Genomic DNA, 16,843 nt, shown 5'->3' with positions numbered 1-16,843 from the left:
AACAAATACTGTTGTTATTTGAGGCCAACCTGGTCTACAGAGTGAATCCCAGGATAGCCAGGGCAGATACACAGAGAAACCCTGTATCAAAAAGAAAAAAAAATACTGTTGCTAACAACCAGTTAGCACCACCTTCCAGCACACACAAAAGTGAACCAAGCCAAGTGGTGGTGGCGCACGCCTTTAATTCCAGCACTCAGGAGGCAGAGGCAGGCAGATCTCTGTGAGTTTGAGGCCAGTCCTGTCTACAAGAGCTAGTTCCAGGATAGGCTCCAAAGCTATAGAGAAACCTGTCTCAAAAAAAAAAAAAATAAAACAAAACAACAATATAAAAAAAAAGTGAACCAGGCTAACAGCCCCAGGCTTTTTATACTCAAATTCCTTTGGTGGTCTCCAGTGAGCATAAATTCCCTGTATAATGTAGGCCTAAGCCATGGAACAGGAGCATAAAGTACAAGGTGCCAAGGTGGTGGCAGCTCAGCATGTCTGTTACAGAGGATTTAGTTTCCAAACTAAGAAAGAGATGTTTAGATCTCATCATGTTTTCTCTTTGCTATTGTTCCCATCCTGTTACAGCCTAGTAGCTGAGTGTATGAAACTGTGGGCATAGACTCTGTGTAGGGCTTTGAGACCAAGCCTAGTCCTTTATGGGCTTTCTATGTGAACCAATTCCAGAAAAGTTGACTGAGTGGAGAAGATGTGATGTCGAATGAGTACGATGACCTGGTTATGAGCTTTCGGGAGGGAATGGGCATTCTCTCAGAACCTTACTGGAAGCTGCTGTCTTTGGGGCTGGGATCCTGGAAGCCCTGGAGAATGCTCATCAGCATCCCTTTCATCCTGTTCCAGAATTGAGCTCCGGGCTCTGGGAAAGATTTCCGAAGGTGAGGAGCTCACCGTGTCCTACATTGACTTCCTCCACCTCAGCGAGGAGCGCAGTCAGCAGCTGAAGAAGCAGTACTACTTTGACTGCTCCTGTGAGCACTGCCAGAAAGGGCTGAAGGACGACCTCTTCCAGGCAGTGAAGGAAGACCCCAAGGTACACACAGCTGTGCTTCAGAGTCCGAGGTCACCTTCCCAGGAGCTGGGCAAGGGTGGGGGTTATGGCCTTGAGGAGGTGACAGAGGATGGAGCACAGGGCAGGGCAGGCAGGTCCCAGCAGACATGGGGAATTTTTTTAAGAAGTCAGTCTTCTCTGGGAAAGGAGAATTATTATGAACATTGGTTATTATGAGCATTGGACAAGATGACTTGTCTAAAAGGGCTGGCACACAGGCACTCAGCAGGGATCAGCTCCCCACCCTGCCCTTGTGCAGGTTAAGTAATGTGTGAGACTTCAGAGACCAAAGTTCAGTAGGCAAAGGGATTTGAATATGGTTTTCCCAGTTCTGTAGAGATGGGTGCTATGGAAGTGGGGCAGGCTTGCCAAGGGGATGCCAGGAACGCAGCTGAGCTGGGAGAGAGCTGAGCTGCCAGGGGACAGAGTGTCCAGTGAAATGAGACAGATATATTTAGACACTTACAAACAGTATAAGCAAGAAGGAGAAACCAGAGAGGGCGCCAGTGCCTGCTCATCCATGTCCTCCCTTGGAGCACACAGGGGTAGAATGTGGTCAGCACAGGCCTGGGGATACCGTTCTCACCGCTGAGAAAACTGTCAGAAGGCTCAGGCAGTTTTCTACAGCTGATTGGAGGAACAAGTGGGGAAAGCTCAGGGCACAAAATGACTGGCTACCAGGTCAGAGTGGGGAAAAGTGTCTTCATGGCTTCTTCCCTTCCCCAGTGAGGGGGTCTCGATGGAAGGACGCAAGGGGTTACCTGGATGCTTCTGTATAACTGGCACTCCACTAGTGTCTGTGGGATACACATACACGGACTTCTAAACTCCCCTCGGAGTGCTGTGTGGAAGAGGAAATGTGTTTCTGGTCAGAGCAGAGGTATTGGGTGAATTCCTGGGTGCTGGTCATATGACCTGTCTCATGGCTCCATTACAGTGGTGTATGTGTTCATTAATGTTCCTAAAACACCCCCACCCCACCCTGAGCACCCGCCACCCCAGTGTAGCTCTCCCATTCGTTTCTGGGGGTGTTTACACAATTTTCTGGCCAACAACTTACTTTTATTTTTTTACTATATCATATAAACATTTCACCAAAAAGTTCTACTTCTAAGAATCTACCCAGAAAAGATGCTTACACATTTGCTATAAGATACATGGATACGGATAGACTGTGGTGGTACTTTTAGTGACAATAAATGACTGGAAAAAACCCTCAAATCAATACACATTGGGAAACATATAAATAGAAGATATGGCCTAAACCATTCAAATGCATGAAGAGTTAAGGGGCCCAAAGATGCCATATACACATCTCAGATCGCTAGAGTTGCTATTCCGCTGCCCCAAACGGGGCAGTGTAAACCTCAGTGTGACCTGACCAGTCTCACAATCTAGCCACTGACATGGTATGAGGGAAGGATCTGTTCTAGATGTTTCTCCTGTTCTTGTAGAAAGTTATCTCTTCCAGGGTCTCTTTACATCTTCTCTTTTGCTTGTTGGTCATCTTTTTATTAGGTCACCAGTTGTGTGGGTTAGGGATCCGCCCTACTTCATTCTGCATGACCTCATCTTAGGCAAATGAATCTGCAAGGCTGCTGCTTCCAAATAAGGCTGCATTCTGAGATCTTGGGGCTGATGACTTCAGTGTATGAATTTTGAGAGGGTGGCATTCAATTCATAACATCATGTCTATTTACCGTGCTCAAAAATTAAAGAGACATGCACGCACATTTTGGCAGATAAGCCATGGTAGTACCCACGCAGAAAGAAACAGAAGAAAGCTGTGACCCTATAATGAAGATCCATTATGCCTAGGGGTAGTGCAGGAAATAAAGTAGCTGCAGCCAAGGATGACAAGATTTTTGTTTGTTTTTTTACAGAAACAATCTCTTTTTTCATAGAACCAAAGGTATTGTACTGTGGGGCTTGCACACTGTTAGTATTCGTGCACAATGCTCTGCACTACAGAGAGGCTATGTGGTTGTCTTGAAGCAAAGAATTTAAGACAACAGGATCCCAGTGCAAAATTCTAGAGGAAACACAAGTGGGGTCAATGTCAAGTTCTCTTGTGTCCAAAAGCCCAGCAGGGAGCCAGACTTCCAAGGACTGAAATAGCAAGATTCTGAACGTTAGTCACCAAAGTGTGAAGAGGGAGCTGGGGAGATTGTTAAGTGGGTAAGAGAGCTTGATGCTCTTCCAGAAGACCTGAATTTCATTCTTAGCACCCCTGTTGGGCAGCTCACAATTGCCTGTGACACCAACTCCTTAGAATCCAGTGTCCTCTTCTGATCTCTAGATCACACACATGCACACACATGGCATACCTCATGCAGACACATGCACACACACTTAATAGAAAAGAAAAAACAGGTATAGCTCAGGTGGCATAAGACTTTAACAATCCAAATTTAAAATATACTCGTGTGTGTGTGTGTGTGTGTGTGTGTGTGTAGTTTAAATGGAGCTATGCAATTTTGAGGGATAATGCTCCCCCCCAAAAACTGTAGACGGTCTAACAAAAGCCCCCTTTGAGTTGGTTAGGAATGTCCAGTAGGCTCCCAAAACAATATAGGCTACTGCCATTGCCCTCGGTTTTCTCCCAGCACGTGAAGGTTAGGTCCTATTACAGAAGTCATCACAGACTTCAGACACAGGATTTGGAGGGGTTGAGATGAACCCTCATTCCTGAGGACCAGCTCTCATAGTATCGGAAGGTGCTATGCAATCCTCGGAGAGGGAGAAACAGCTGGCAGTTCTGCCCACGTGTGAAGCCTAGAAATGACAATGACTGTCCCAGCAAGGTATCCTCAACAGTGCATTAGGGCCAGCTTTATCTAGGCAATAAACAGCAGATCTTGCCTAACTGGACTTAAGGCCTGGTCACTAGGAAGGAATTTATGCCTGGCACTGTAAATCTAGCCAACTACCCATGAATAGAGAGGTTGTGGACCTCAGAGGAAAACCTACTTGCCTAAAGTAATATAATTTCTAACTGTACTCTAAATACTGATCCTTCTATTCAGGTAAGTGTAGTTCTCAATCCTTGTCAAAGAAAGTTCTTTTCATGCAGACAGAATCTATGACAGTGGTCCACAACTGGTCAAAAAGCAGAGGATAAGTGACCATGGGGTGACCAACCCCAACTGATACACCTGCAATGCAGTCCCTACACCCAAGGCTCAAGGAAAATTACAGAAAGGGGAGCAGAAAAATTGTAAGAGCCAGAGAACCAGGATGCCTGCTGTGAGAGAGTGTGTCTTCTAGATGTGACAGGGGAGCTGGACCCACGAAATCTCAACAATGTGGTTGTCTAAGCAAGACCTGCATAAAGACAATAGTCACTATGCCAGTGTAGACAGGGCAACTCTTGTAAGGCCCTGTCCCCAGAGTCAGTCAGTGGATGTGGAGAGGGAGAATCAGCTTTCCCCAGGGATGAGCTTCCTGGTAAGTTATTCAAGCCAAGTGGTCCTCCCTAAACACTTGTGAGCAATGCTGAGAGGGAGTGGGAAACATGGGAGGGATCGAAGTCGGGCGAAGGGTGAAAATGATCTGAATACAGTGCTCATGTGTGAAATCCTCCACAACCAAAAACCTTTAAATTAAGAAACGAGAAAAAGAAGTCAGAAGAAGCAATTGGAGAAGCTACAGAGGTCTTTATGTGCTTATGGAATGAGGCATTCAGAGTGTGGATGGCTCTGATCCTACATTAACGTGAACATCAAAGATGGCAGACACTAGAAGCCAGTTTATTTCGTTTCTGTTTTGGTGGTAGTGGGATGGAACTTTGGGCCTTACGCATGTAAGGCAAGTGCTCTCCCATGGAACTGCACTCCCAGCCTTCAGGTGCTCTGAGAGAAAATGGGCTGCCCCATGAGGTGATCTCAGAATGCATGTCCCTCTCTTTGCAGCCCTCACCAGAAGTGGTGAAGGAGATGGTACAGTTTTCAAAGGATATTCTGGAAAAAATAGACAAGGCTCGCTCTGAGGGTTTGTATCATGAGGTAAGAGCACTTTTAATGGGGGATAGTGATGGGGAAGAGGGTGGAGAGTTAGGGAGGTGTGTAAACAGAAAGACGAGACCCACGAACAGGGTGTGTTTCCTGGAAGGCTGTTTCTATCCTATGCCTTTCCATCTTAGCACCCATTAAGGAAGTATTTTTAGTGACTGCTCAGCCCAATGAGATCTGTCCAAGGAGAGCTAGTGTTGCTGGATCCATGTGTTAGGGGCTAGAGGAGGGCCTGTGATAGAATTGGAAGAATGACAATGGCCTTTGGGGGCCACTGAGGGTGGCCTGCTTGCATTCCCATCACTGAACATATCACTACCCACTTTGTCTCCTAGAGCTCCATAGACTCTCATCTGGCTCTTTATCATAATCACCTAGGTAAACACCTCACGCCTCTCCTCAAACCAGGACAAGTTCTCTAAAATCTCTGCTAGAGGGATCGAGGCATCAAGGTCCCATAGCTTCCATGGGCTTTCAGTGTGCAGTCAAGTGATCTGCAGAAATATTGCTGCATTAGTTTTTGGAGACAAGGCCTTGCTATGTAATGTAGACTGACCTTAAGTCCTCTATCCTCTTGAGTATGGGGATCACAGGCATATACCTCCATACCTGAGAAGTTACTTTGATTTAATCTCAACAGCTTGTTGGAAGTCAGTCCTGTGTCTCATCCTAAGCTGGGATCTGAGTGTCTAAATTGTTCCAGTATAATAAGAACTTGAGAGTCAGAAGTTGAGATACAGATCTGATACATCCAAAGACAGCTGACCCTCCCTCCACGTTTTTTTTCTGAAGCACCTCTCCTGGAAATCCTCCCTTCTCTCTTTCTGTTCTCTCTAGCAGATCTCCTCAGTCCTTCAAGAACTCTATGGCTAATCTCGGTCAGTGAATTGCTGACTCGGTCCTTTGATTCAAGGTGGCTTTACTAGGACAGTGAGATGGTTGTTCAAACAATTCCCTCACAACAGGGATCTATCTGTTCGTTCTGAACTAGAGCAGAGGCACCATGAATCAGTGACTTTGCCCCAAGTTCATTTTGCAGCTTGAATGAGCCAGGTGTGGACATCACTAGGCTATGCTAATATGGTGACTAATTTCACTCTGTGTTGGCTTCATGTCCCTTCTTTTCCTCCTTCTCCTTTACTGAGTCATCCATTGCACATGTATGAACCCTTGCTAGGGTGACCAATGCAAGACATTCCCTGAGTTCTGTTAGGTGAGAAGAAGCCAGGAAAATGAAGTTTTATGTTTGGTAAGGAAAGTGTGGCAAAGGCTTGTGTTAGGGACCAAAGTAAGTAGTGGCGTACCATGGACTCCATTCCTTTGGCTTTCTTTTTTTCTTCTATCTCCCAATAACACCACAGGCTGATGACTAAGCCTTGAACACATAGGCCTTAGGAGTGGGCACTTACCCAAACCTTATCAATGTATTTACGTTGTATATGTCTATACATATGTATATGTACATATGTATACACAAGTTTAGTTTATGTATAGACATGCACACATACATGCATATGTAGTTTCTGCAGCTCTCTTGCCTATTGACTTTGAGTGGGCAAACTTCCTCCCTTTGCTGTACCATCTTTATGTCCAGCCCTACCCTTTCCCATGCCAATGGCTTAGCCAGGAAGACCATTTTGTTAGCTCAAATCACAAACCTTGCTTTTTTCCCCTCTATTTCTCCAGCTTTCAAAGAGTGAGTCTAGCATTCTCTTGATGTTCCACCTATCAGTTAAGCACGAACTCTGGTACAGTGGTGATGCTGAAGCTGTGTCTCCCTCCAGGTTGTGAAGCTGTGCCGGGAGTGTCTGGAGAAACAGGAACCAGTGTTCGTCGACACCAACCTCTATGTGCTTCGTCTGCTAAGCATTGTGTCAGAGGTCCTCTCCTATCTCCAGGCCTTTGAGGAGGCCTCTCACTATGCCAGGAGGATGGTGGATGGCTACACGTAGGTGATGGCCCTGAGTTAGCCTCCCGGAAACCCTCTGTTCCAGGGATGCCAAAGAGATGGCATGCATTTGACTGCTCCTCCTATACCTACAATGACATGGTCACAGTATACAGAGCCACAGGCCATAAGCAGAGTCGGACTTCTCCTCACAAATTAAGCTTTTATCACGGTGTCCCAAGCAGTAATGATTAGACCATCAGAGTTGACACTCAGAGGAAGCCTAATTGTCATCTCTGGTGGGTTCATTTATTTTTACTTCCTTATTTGTCATTTGAACTACATCTTCTGCTTTAGATTTTTCTAAATGAAGCTTGATTTTTAAATGTTCTGAAAGTTTTTATTCTCTTTTTAATAACCTATGATCAAGCCTTTAACACACGGCACTTAACCAAACCATAGCAATATATTTGCATTGTGTGTATATTTACATATTTATGCATGTGTGTACATACATATGCACAAGTATAATATGTGTACAGATACACACACACACACATATATGCGTATACTTTTCACAGTTCTTCTGTGAAGAGAAAGAGGCCATTCTTACTTATAAATTATAATATGAGGGCAGTGGTGGTGCATGCCTTTGATCCCAGCACTTGGTAGGCAGAGACAGGCAAATCTCTGTGAGTTTGAGGACAGCCTGGTCTACAGAGTGAGTTCCAGAACAAGCTCCAAAACTACAGAGAAACCCTGTATTGAAAAACAAACAAACAAACAAACAAAAAGAAAAAGAAAAGAAAAAGTCTCTGAGCTGGAGAGATGGCTCAATGGTTAAGAACTCTTGTCCTTTCAGAGGACCTGGATTCAATTCCCAACGCCCACATGGCAGTGCATAACTGTCTGTAACTCCAGTTCCACAGGCTCCAACTCCCTCACACAGACATGTATGCAGGAAAAACACTAATGCACACATAATAAATAAATTTTAAAAGTTGTAATGTGCTGCTTTCTCATTCCCCTTACACCCAGGCTGGCCTCGAACTCACAGAGATCCACCTGCCTGTGCCTCCCGAGTGCTGGGATTAAAGGCATGCACCACTACTGCCTGGCTGTCTCTTTATGTTCACATTAGCTTAGGAATTTGTGTTTCTGGCCAGAAGAGTAAATTTTCATAAGAAGACTTTTCTTGCATTTAAAAAACGCAGGTAAATGGTCCAGCATGCAGGAAGTAGTCCTGTCAGGAGAAGTAAAATACAGCGCAGCCCCAGGAAGGACACTAAAGTTATATTTCTCACCTTGAACTCCTTTCCACATTCCCCAGAGAGCTGGGGGTGCTCCTGATGTACCTAGAGATCTGGGGGTGCTCCTGATGGTACCTAGCTTCCTATGCTCAGACTCAGTTCAACTGCGGCCCTCTTTGTCCATGAAGTCTTGACTTGGTGGTCCAGGACATAGTCCCAACTCTCCTGGCTTCACTGTGTAGAACTAGTCAGCTCTGTGGATTTCACTTACCCCACAACCAGCCGCTGGTACCTCACAGCAAGAATGGGAAGACTAGGTGGACTTGACCAGTAGGAGTACTGGCTTTGGTGTCATTTCCACTTGCTGTGACACAATACCCCAACGAATCATCTTAGAGGAGGCGGGGTTTATTTTAGCTATAGTTCCAGGTCACAGTCCACCATTGCAGGGAAACTGAGGTCACATTGCACCGATGCTCAAGAGCAGAGAGGAATGAATGAATGGAATGAACGGACGCGTGCGAGCTTGCTCTCAGTTGGTCCTTTCCACTTTTACAAAGTTCAGGGTCTCTTTCTCAGGGAATGGTGCTATCCGCAGGTCTGTTGCCCACAGACATACCCATCGCCAACCTAATTTAGAGGATTCACCAATGAGCCTCTCTTCCCACGTGACGCTAGATAACAGTTGATAATGATAACTGTCAGAGTACTTTAGGGGTTGATCTGTGCTATGCAGATGTAAGGAAGGTTGGCACGACAGGTCATGATTACTTTCTGTGCCTCTGCAGGAAGCTCTACCACCATAACAATGCCCAACTGGGCATGGCTGTGATGAGGGCAGGGCTGACCAACTGGCATGCTGGCAACATTGAAGTGGGGCACGGGATGATCTGCAAAGCCTACGCAATTCTCCTGGTGACACACGGACCCTCCCACCCCATTACCAAGGACTTGGAGGTAAAACCTGGAGGTGGACAGTTACTGTCTTGTTTGAAGGTCTCTTGAAATGGGAGTCCTGGTGCATCTGGACTTTGCTTTATGGAAATCTGTAGGCTGCTAACTAGAGCAAAATGGATCTTAGGATGCTTGACCCTTGCCCCCTTGATTACATACGAGGAAACAGAGGCCCAAGCGAGGGGAGGACTCACCTATACTTACCTAGGGGTTTGATGGTAAGATCAGAGATGACTAATTTTATCTAGTATATTAAGCTTATCTAAGGCTTATCTCTGTCAGTCTTCCTTACCATGGTATCCTGAGCTTCTGAACACCTAGCTCTTTCTGAATATTCCCTGAGTGGGTGTGCGGGAGAACAAAGACTTTGTTGTGTGTTTTACCACTGTAATCTTCCTGACACACTGTGGTAAGTCCCATCACTGAGGTCCTACAAGCACAGAGGTCAGTATCCAGGGTTCAGATCCAGGTCCTCAGGCATCAGGGAGAAGAAGTGTTCTCTGCTGAAAGCAACTTTTCAGCTACCATCTCAAGGGTCCAGTTCCCTCTCCCTATGATGCTAGGCATGCTGCTACACCATCAGTCCACAGTGGTGCCCCCACCACACGCATACGCGTGCACTCACGCACACACGTTTGTGAAGGGATAGAACTGAATCTCTCTATCTAGGGTCATTTATTCAAAGTTATGTCAGGACCATGTCTTGGGGACATGTCACGCTCAGTGCTGTTATCTCTCCCACAGGCCATGAGGGTACAGACAGAGATGGAGCTTCGCATGTTCCGCCAGAATGAGTTCATGTACCACAAGATGCGAGAGGCTGCCCTGAACAACCAGCCCATGCAGGTCATGGCTGAGCCCAGCAATGAACCAGCCCCGGCTCTGTTCCATAAGAAGCAATGAGGACTTTGTTGGAGAGTGGGGGCAATGTGACTGGGAGCTGGGGAAATTACTACCCTGTGTCCCCCACTGTCGTTTTGGTTCAGCTCAACTCAGCTTAGCGTTATCTCATCCCAGACCAACTCTTTCTATATGTGTCGGGTGCTAGATTCCTCCATCTATTCAATAAAGAAGCCCCAAATATAATGGGGCCAGAAGAAAAAATACAAACAAAAAGGGCATGTCATAATAGTGAATGCAATGGCAGACTCTATGGAGAGGGGTCCAGCGGAGGTGAGTGAGTGTGTGTGTGTGTGTGTGTGTGTGTGTATGTGTGTGCGTATGTGCACGCCTGTGTGTTTGTGTGTGTGGTGACATCCGAGTTAACAGTGGCAGGAACCTAGAATCTCAGATGACTGCTTGTCTGTCTGTGCAGGTGTTTCTGGGGCTGCTGGTCTCATCTATGGCTGGGAATATTTAGGGCTTGGCAGACTGGGATGGGTGACGTCCTATATCCTCGGGCTGGGGTGGAATTATTAACAAAGGGCCAGGGCTGTGTTTGACCCTTTGAGATTCACTCTGAGACCTATACCCCATTTGGAATGGTGGCTGGGAAGAGGCAGGGATCTTGATCAGACCATTTGTGGCCTCAATTCCTAGTCTGAACTTGAAATAACTCTAGGTCACACAGAAGGAATGTGTCCCTCCCTGGTCCCACACACCAAGCCTGTAGCTCCTTGTGATGTGGGGACTACTTGAAGAGAAGCTGAGGCTTTCCTTGCCATTTGCTAGAAGGAATGAAAAGGCTTTTCAGTGTGAGGCCGAGGGTGTGCATGCCTGGCAACAGTGGACCCAGCAGATGAGGCTGCAGGGCTTTCAAGTCTGGGTGGTGTGTATCAGCTTAGGCTTGGTCACTGGCCCCAGTGGGGCCCTGCTCTTTGTAGTGAGTGACTGCTACTTCCTGGGCTGAATTTCTTAATCCTGTCCATGCTCTGGGGGCTTCTGCCCTTCGTAATAGAAGGCAGTTCCCCTGGGCTGGAGCTCTCTTCAGAAGTGTCCCCAGCTTGTTCTTATTTGCCGAGAGGCCCATTTTCATCTGAGGAATGAAGGCCCAAGGATGACCTTTGAGTTTCTGAGACCCCAACTTTCTCACCGACGTGGTGGGGGATCATGAAGTAAACTCCTTTAGCTGAGGATGTCACCAAAACTTCTACACAATCTTGGGCTACCATTGACCCCAGAATTCCAACAAATTGAAGTCACATGATTCCCACTAAAACACAAATTTATTTGCCTAAAATGTTAGTTTCTCCGTCTCTACCCTTTCATCTGCGAGTGATCCCCTGCTTCCCCTTGAACCCTGCTCGGCAGTTGAGGCTTCTGAAATGGCATCTCCTTGCAGAATATTAGTATCCTTGGTTCTTCTTCGAGGATTTGTTCTTCTCTAGAAGCTTCTATAGAAGACTGACAGTTGCTGTGCGTGGTGGTGCACGCCTTTAATTCCAGGCCTTGGGAGGCTGGCAGGTGGATATTTGTGAGTTTGAGGCCAGCCTGGTCTATAAGAGCTAGTTCCAGGACAGGCTCCAAAGCCTGTCTTTGAAGAAAAAAAAACTCTGTCTTTGAAGAAAAAAAAAAAGACTGACAGTTATTTCAATCTCTACGGCTCAGGCTTAGGGACAGCACTAATGTTCTCCTTGGGAACCCATAGATACAGTCGGTCGAATCATCACTCTTTCCCCAGCGTGGACCCCCAAATCTTCTTCCTTTCTTTGCCGTTGTTGTGCACCCACCCGCTTTTGCTGCGGCTGCTTCTCATCATCCTCACATCTGCTTTCTTCAGCATTAGTCTCCGTGTGCACCTCCGTCCCTCTCCGAACCGTAGAGCGAGGTTCCCCTTCTCTCACTAGCTGGATGCCCCTGCTCTGGACTCCTTGCCGTCCTGTGTCCTCCAGAGCTTTCTCCAGTATCACTCTTCTCCATCCTGAGGCCTTGCCATTCTTCTACCATGGGGCTTCTTTTCTTTTTCTTTTTTCCCCTCCTCTTACTTTTTTGAGACAGGGTCTCTCTGCTTATCCCTGGCTGTCCTGGAATTTATTATGTAGACGAGGCTGGCCCCAAACTCACAGAGATGTGCCTGCCTCTGCCTTCTGAGTGCTGGGATGAACTGCTGGGCATCTTTAATGAAGTCACTAAACATGTTGATGACCCATAGATCACCATCTTCACAGCTGCAAGTTCTCTCCAATTGCACTTTTTTTTTTTTCTGTTTCTCTTCTCTTTCCATTTCTTTGGAAACCCATTGCATACTGGTTTTTACCTTTGCCCCTAGAAAATGCCTCTCTTCTAGTTCCTTACCTTACCTAGCCCCTCTGTTAGCAACACACCCTAAACTTGGTTTCTGTGGCTCCATCCCTTTGCAATCAGCTTCTGATGTGGTTTCTCTGGCTTTCCCTGGTCTTGTTTCTCACTTGCCCCTGATAAGCCCCTGAGCTGATCTTGTCCTTGGTTGATTCTGTTCTTGCTCTGCACACCCCTAGCACGAATATACCTGACACTTTCTGTGATGACTTCATTGAGGTTTCTGGTTCTCAGGTCTGTTATCTGATCTGGCAGCTCAAACTCCAGCCCCTCACATCCTCTTGGGTGCTTGCTCTGCAGGACGAGACTTCCCTAACACCTCTCCTAACACCTGGTTATTCTCAGAACACCACCCAAGAACACCGTGTTCTCCATCATGTTGTGGGTTCCGGAGGGCAAGGTCACATCTTCTTGTTCATCTTCCTGTCCCTAGCACAGTTCCTGGAACATGATAGTGTTCATTAAGTGTACATTGAGTAAGTAAATGAATGAAATTCTTATCTCCTAGTTAAAGAGTTGCACAGCTGTGTATTTTGAGTATTTTTGTTATAACAGTCAGCAAGGCCCATTAAACCTTTGTTTGTGGGCCATGGCTTCTTTCCTTCTGACAGTCTTAGAAATTTCATGAAATTTCCTGAATGGAAAGGACTTATATCTGTGATGTCCAGTTTAGTAGTCACTAACAGATTGTGACAACTGAGCACCGGAGTAATAGTAAGGATATAAAATTTAGTTTTATTTAAGATGAATTAATTTATTTTTGCTTGTTTGTTTGTTTGTTTGTTTTGATTTACAAGACAGGGTTTCTCTGCGTAACGGTTCTCACTGTCCTGGAACTCACTTTGTAGACCAGACTGGCCTTGAACTCACAGAGATCCACTATCTCTGCCTCCCAAGTGCTGGGATTAAAGCCGTGTGTCACCACAGCCAGGCCAATTAATTTATGTAGAACTAGGGAAGATAGCCAGGAGCTACTTCATTAATCTGTAATTTCAGAGAAATACCTTAGTGTTGTTTTGAGAGCATGGATGCTGATGAAAACTACATAAGTTTGCCTTCTTCACAGCTCTCCTGATATCAGACTGCTTACTCCACCCCTGCCTCATTTTCCTAATTTCTCTCTCTGCCTAGATTGGCAGTGAAGACTGGATTTTTAACCTATAAAGCCATGAGGATAGCACCAGGCCCATCAGCCATGTCTAAAGAAAACTCCATAGTGTTATACTGGTTGAAACCACATTTCTGCCAGGTTTTCCATTTTCCCAATTAGCAAGGCAAGAAGTGGGTCATGGTGCGGTGAAATTGGCTTTGTTAGCAGTGGGAGTCAACTGTGCACGTGTCTCCCAGTACCACGCTTACCGATTTCACACTGACAGATAACTTGAAGTTGGCCATGACAGGAATGTTAAGCCCATGCTTGTTGTCTCAAGCTTAGAATACCTGTGTTAACTATAAGACAGGAGTGACAGAATGGATCCTTAGAATGTGAAAGGGGTCTCTGCTTAAGCAGGAGTGGAGACTCACTCTCAAACCTCTACCCCCTCAGAGCCACACTGAACAGGTCCAAGAGTTCTACGTGCTACCCTCAACATGAAGCCACCTGCACCGACCTAGGTGAGCCCACGCACTAACCAGACATAGCCACGGCTTGATGGCTCTCTAGGGTCTGCCTCTCTGAAGATCTGAGATATAGAAAACTGGTGGGACCTTCACCATGGCCAGATGATTTTCCTACCGAGTATTTCATGTCACTTCGCTTACAGCGTGTGATCCCTCAGTAAGCACCTGCTGCCCCTGGGCCAAGTCCAAACTCCTTTCCAGAGTGAAAAGGTTCTCGGCAGAGACTCAGTTCTGTCTGTGTCTTCTCACGAATGCCCCCATTCATCAGAGCCAGTTACAAAATAGATAGCTCTGGCTGCTCTCGACCCTCCTGTGATTCTCTTCTATGCAGAACACTAGAAAACTGTGGATGCTCAGCATGGATATAAAGAGTGGTCCAGGGCCAGTGAGATGGCTCAGTGGGTAAAAGTGCTTGCCAATAAGACGGACAGCCTGAGTTCAACTCCCAGCTCCCACAGAGTGGGAGGAGAGAACAGACTCCTGCTTGTTGTCCTGGCCTCCACAAGTGCACGATGGTACCTGCACACCCCCTTCCCCAGGTAAATAAATGAAATGTAAAAATAAATAAACGAGAAAGTACCCAGAAGCTTGAGCATAGACCGTGTTAGCCTCTCCTCCTTTACCCTGCCAATCACTTTCTTTACCCTAATAGAGTCAGTTATGAAGAAAAATTCAAAAGAGAGAGAAACAAAAACAGAAAGAAAATGGGATGAAAAGGAAGCAGCAGGTATTTGGTGGACCTACTTAGTGTACGTTAGCCGTGAACGTGGTCTCACAGGATAAGCGCCCCCTGTTGGTGAAATGTCCACAGGCTAAGCAAAGGCAGAGGCGTTAGTAAGTGTGTGCACACTGTGTGTGAGTGTGTTGGGGTGGGGTGAAGAGAGGAAAAGCCAAGGTGAAAATGGCAGATCTCATCAGCAGCTGTCTGTTCAGGCACCGAGTTCTCTGGGCACCCGTGCAGAATCTGAGTTCAGTGTCTCCTGTGGCAAAATATACAACTCCTCCCCAACACAGAGCTAATTTCAGTGCAGGACTGTGTTAGGAGTCGTTTTGAGGAATGTTTTCTGATCCCTAGAGACTCTGCTGAAAAAACCTTCGAAATACATTTTCTGGCTTCAAAGCCAAAGAACTTAGTTACCCGCTGGCAGACAATGCAAGCCTCTTTTCCCTGCACAGACACTCAGCTCGGTTTCTTCAGTCATGACAGTTTCTGTCAGTTCTCTGAATATCATGCTGTTCTAGTTCTACTCTGATGCTGTGCCATGTGTCTCTCTTTTCTTCCTATTTTTTTTTCTTTCTTTCGTTTTGGTTTTTTGAGACAGGGTTTCGCACTGTATCTCTAGATGTCCTGAAACCCACTTTGTAGACCAGGCCAGCCTTGAACTCACAGAGATCCTCCTGGTTTTGCCTCCTAAGTGCTGGGATTAAAGGCAAGCATCTGACTTCTTTCTATTTCTTAGATGTTTTGTTTGGAGGTAGGGACTCATCTAGCTCAGGCTGGCCTCAGACTCCATTTGTGTTGAGGGTGGCTTTGGACACCATAAGCCTCCGGGCTTCACCTCCCCAATGCTGGAATTACAATCATATATTGTCATGCCTGACTCTTACGTCTACTTACAACATTCATATACTTAGCTCTACAGTCTAGAATTTATGTCTGTGACTGGCATATTGGTGTGTGCTATTGGATTTTATTTTCCACTGTAGCTGCTAGCTCTTTGCCAAGGCTTCTAGAGGCTGGGATACTTCTAGTACTGAAAGACTATGCAGGTGGTGATGGCAGAAGTGGGCAGCAATTTGGTGTCTGAGAACTGGATTATTTTGCCATTGCTCCCCAAATTGGGTGGGCAGACCTCACAGTTCTGGAGGCTGGAGGTCTGAGATCCAGTGTTGGCGGTGCCAAGTTCCCTCTGAGGGAGCAGGGAAGGCATCTGGTGCAAGGCTCTGCTGGCTTCTGAGAACTCCTTTATGTGTGTCGACACAAGGCCAGTCTTCACACAGATGCTTCCCGGGTGTGTCTCAATAAGGACGTTGGCCATATTGAATTAGGAGCCCACCATCTTTTCCCTATGGTCTCTGATAGCTGTAATAACATGTTTCTAAATAAGGTCACGTTCTGAGCAACTGGGCGTTAGGATTTCAGTGTGTGGATTTCTACTGGTTGCTGTTCAACTCATCCCAAGCCCCTAGCAGTCTGGGACAAGTAGTATTGAGGGGGTTGTTTCCATTTTCTGCTTCCTGATTCTGCCCATGTTGTGAAGGAATTCCACCTGTACTGCTTCAGTACATTAAGCCCTCCAACAAGAGAAGAAGTTGTTCATTTGGTAGCTGAGGGGCCCAAGCTTTTAGAGCCTGTCCATTGATGGGTGGGTCACTTGTCGCTGTGTTTATGACAGTGCCTCTCCCTTGCCTGCCTGGTCTTCCTCATCCCTGTCCTTATGAAGAGACACCCTCAGACTCACTGAGTCCTTCTGGCTCCAGCTTCTTGCCCATGTGACTAGCAAAGAGAGGGCATGCTGGTCACTCCACAGATGCAGCCACACTTGGAATTCTTGTCAAGGACACCCGAGTCAGAGGCTGGTGTTCAGGGTGAACAGTACACCGCAGATCTGAGCTGGTAGAGTGACTCACAGATTATAATTACAAAGTTATAGGTGACCAATGTTCACTGAAAACGTCCGGGCTCAGGGTGTAGCTCAGTGATAGAACTTATGCTCACATGTGCAAGGCTTTGTGTTTAATTCCCAACACACACACACACACACACACACACACACACACACACACACACACTAAAAAAGAGCAATGAGAAACTCTCAAGAAAATA

At 46.4% G+C, this 16,843-nt stretch overlaps 1 protein-coding gene across 1 annotated transcript in view; it reads left to right on the top strand.

Annotated features, from left to right (window-relative positions):
- The window catches only part of Smyd1 (SET and MYND domain containing 1), a 57,120-nt gene extending 46,964 nt beyond the window's left edge, over window positions 1–10,156 (top strand). Inside the window, exons 6-10 of the mRNA XM_050126447.1 lie at window positions 850–1,039; window positions 4,969–5,061; window positions 6,852–7,015; window positions 8,994–9,162; window positions 9,904–10,156. Coding sequence (XP_049982404.1) covers window positions 850–1,039; window positions 4,969–5,061; window positions 6,852–7,015; window positions 8,994–9,162; window positions 9,904–10,062 — 775 coding nt within the window. The 3' untranslated portion in view covers window positions 10,063–10,156. The remainder of the gene's footprint in view (window positions 1–849; window positions 1,040–4,968; window positions 5,062–6,851; window positions 7,016–8,993; window positions 9,163–9,903) is intronic.
- The last annotated feature ends 6,687 nt before the right edge of the window (window positions 10,157–16,843 follow it).

This window comes from Alexandromys fortis, unplaced genomic scaffold, assembly GCF_014885135.2.
Source record: "Alexandromys fortis isolate MF-2015 unplaced genomic scaffold, M_Fortis_MF-2015_v1.1 scaffold_257, whole genome shotgun sequence".
NCBI lineage: Eukaryota > Metazoa > Chordata > Mammalia > Rodentia > Cricetidae > Alexandromys > Alexandromys fortis.
This window is presented reverse-complemented; position numbering and strand designations above follow the sequence as displayed.